Genomic DNA, 3,349 nt, shown 5'->3' on the forward strand with positions numbered 1-3,349 from the left:
TGAGTTTCTCCTTGGGTTTTTTGCTGAGACATGGGAGCTCAGGCTCCTTCTCAGCATTCTGTTCTTGCTAATGTACCTGGGGAGCCTGCTAGGGAACCTGACCATCATCATGGTTACCACCATTGACCAGAGCCTCCACACACCCATGTACTTCTTCCTCAGGAATCTGTCCATCTTAGACATGTGCTATGTTTCTGTCATATTCCCCAATGCCTGTGTCAACTCTCTCACTGACAACAGGGGCATTTCTTTGGCTGGGTGTGCTGTACAGATCTTTTTGTTCTTTTTTTGTGTATGTATGGAGATTCTCTTACTCACTGTGATGGCCCAGGACCGCTATGTAGCCATCTGCCAGCCCCTCCTCTATCCTGTCATCATGAACCACCAATTCTGTGTTCAGATGACTCTGGCTTCCATACTACTTTGTCTTGCCATAGCAGGTTTGCACACTGTGAAGACATTCCAGCTGTCCTTCTGTCACTCTAATGTGGTCCCTCAATTCTTCTGTGAGATTCCCTTTCTGCTGAGGCTCTCTTGCTCAGACACCTTTACAAACAAACTCCTCATTCTTTTAACTGCCATAGGAGTTAGTGGTAGCTGCTTTATCTTCATTGTTATATCATATGTTCACATCTTTTCAACTGTGTTGAAGCTTCCTGTCAAAGAAGAGAGAAGAAAGGCCTTTTCCACCTGTGTCCCTCACATCATTGTGGTGTCTGTATTCCTTTCCTCTGGTGCCTATGTGTATCTAAAACCTCCAGTTATATCAGAAGTGACTCAGGACATGATTCTGTCTGTACTTTATACCATTATACCACCATTCTTAAATCCTGTCATCTACAGTCTTAGAAATAAACAGATAAAGAAAGCTGTGAGCAAAGTTATATTAAGAACATTTATATTAGAAAAAATAAAAATCTCTTTTTCATCCTTTGGAGTTACTTGGTGAGACTCAATACTTTAGCTTCACTCATTCCTGAGTTTTGTATGTTATAATGTTTCATTTTCTACTGGTGCCTTAGTAACACATAATTTATTTCTATTCCCCTTTCACTTATCAGTCAAGAAGTAAAAAATTTCTTAAAGATCATTATTGTTTTAATCATATATCTCTACAGACTACACTGTGACAATTTGTTACAAATACATTTAAGTAACCTGTTTATATATCATGAAACCTTTATTTTAAAAGGATTTGTGAACATTACATATGTTAATGAAAAACTGTTTCCAAATATATTTGTTGCAAATTGTTTCAGGTTACTTATATTAATGATTTTGATATTGATACTACCATTTAACAGGTTTGATGGTTTCACAAATGATACTTTAAAAAATTAACATATTTATGTAACTGTATTTCTGGCATATTTAATGAAATGAAATATATACATATCATATGCTTTATATAATTATAATTTTGGATTATATGTATCAAAATACATGTTTATCTAGAGGTTGAATAGGCACTCATATTTCAAACCATTTGGAAATTTAATGTGTATGTCCTTGTGATGGTTAGTTAGAGTTCTCAAACTGTCAGAATCTACGTCACCTATGAGGTGTACCGCTGTGCATGCCTGTGAAGGATAATCTCGAATACATTGAAGTGAGAAGACTGGCACACTTGGAAAGTCACGATTTTTTCCTTGGCACTGGACTGTATAAATGAGAAAGGAGAGCTGACAAGTCTTTATTGCTGTCTGCTTCATGAGCATGTGTGTGATGAGAACAGCTAACATCCTGCTCATGCCATGATTTCCTTGACTTCTGCCATGTTTCCTTGCAATGAAGAACTGTCCCTCTGGAACTGGAAAACAAAATAAATTATTTATGTTTTTAAGTTGTTATTTTCAGGAAATTGTATCACAGCAATTGCAAAAATAATAAAATATTTCACAGCAGATGAGGGATGAAATTCTAGGTTCAGACTATTGCCTGAATGATAAAGTGATAATGTGCTTTAAAAGAGTTTATTTTTTCTCTTTTATTTATTTTATCTCTCTCTTCTTTCTTTCTCTCTCTCTCTCTCTCTCTCTCTCTCTTCCTTTCTTTCTTTCTGTGAATTCTTGTGTCTATTTATATTCACCAGGTACATGCAGGAGCCCACAGAAATCAGATTCACTGGATCTTGAGTTATAGGCAAGAAGCCGTATGGGTGCTGGTAACTGAACCCAGATCCTCTCAAGAGAATACATGATGTTATTCACTCTGCCATCTATCCAACACCAAATATCATGGTCTTGGAGGGAAAGTCCTTTAATCTTGGTTGACTTTTTCATTTTTAAAAATCTCGACCTTGACAGTATTTTTGGAGAAAGTATTTGAGGTTGGCATCCATGGTTGTTTAGAACTGAGAATACTTTGTTCCAGGCTCCTCTGGCTTCCATAGTTTTCACTGAAAACTGAGCTATAATTCTGTTGGGTTTTCCTTAATATGTAAATTCTTGGTTTTGTTTAGCAGCTCTCATTACCCTCTCTTTGTTCTATACATTTAATGCTTTTACTATGGTATGTAGTGGTGATTTTCTGTTCTGATCATGTCTTAATGGTGTTCCAAGTGCTTCTTGAATCTCTATTAGGTATATCTTTCCTTAATTTAGGGAAGTTTTCTTCTATAATCCTATTAAATACCTGTTCAATGCCATTGGTTTGATTTTCTTCTCCTTCCTGTGTGCTTATAATATGTAGATTTAGTCATTTCATGTTGTCCCACATTTCCTGAGTATTCCATTCCTGTGTTTTTTTTAATTTTTCATAATCTCTGCCTGATGGGTCCAATTCTTCTCCAGTGTTGATATTCTGTTTTCCATTTTCATTGCTTCTTAAATCTCTATAGGTAAATCTTTCTCTCAATTAGGGAAATTTTCCTCTATAATCTTATTGAAGCTCTGTCCAATGCCATTGGTTTGATTTTCTTCTCCTTCATGTATGCCTATAATATGTAGATTTGGTCATTTCATGTTGTCCCACATTTCCTGATTATTCCATTCCTGTGTTTTGTTTTTAATTTTACATAGTCTTTGCTTAAGGAGTCCAGATCTCGAACTTTATCCTTCAGTCTTGATGTTCTGTTTTCCATTTCATATTTTCTGCTTGCTAGACTTTTTCCTGTTGTTTCTAATAGGATTATTGAGTCTCTCTATCCTGTGTTCATTTCCATTTGGGTTTTATTCACTATGTCTCTATCTTTAGTGAATTCACATTTTAAAATATGAATGTTTTTTGCTATTTTATTAAGCTGCATATATGTATTATCTTAAGCTTCCAGCAAAAGTCTATACATTACCTCTTTGAGTTCTTTGAGTTTGGGTTTTCTTATAATTCTTTGATCATGTTTATGATTGTT

At 35.4% G+C, this 3,349-nt stretch overlaps 1 protein-coding gene across 1 annotated transcript in view; it reads left to right on the plus strand.

Moving 5' to 3' along the window:
• Window positions 1-949, plus strand: part of LOC103740551 (olfactory receptor 14C36-like) — an 8,262-nt gene extending 7,313 nt beyond the window's left edge. The window contains exon 2 of the mRNA XM_008841209.1: window positions 5-949. Coding sequence (XP_008839431.1) covers window positions 5-949 — 945 coding nt within the window. The remainder of the gene's footprint in view (window positions 1-4) is intronic.
• The last annotated feature ends 2,400 nt before the right edge of the window (window positions 950-3,349 follow it).

The sequence above is a fragment of the Nannospalax galili genome, unplaced genomic scaffold (assembly GCF_000622305.1).
Source record: "Nannospalax galili isolate Female #2095 unplaced genomic scaffold, S.galili_v1.0 scaffold621, whole genome shotgun sequence".
Classification (NCBI taxonomy): domain Eukaryota; kingdom Metazoa; phylum Chordata; class Mammalia; order Rodentia; family Spalacidae; genus Nannospalax; species Nannospalax galili.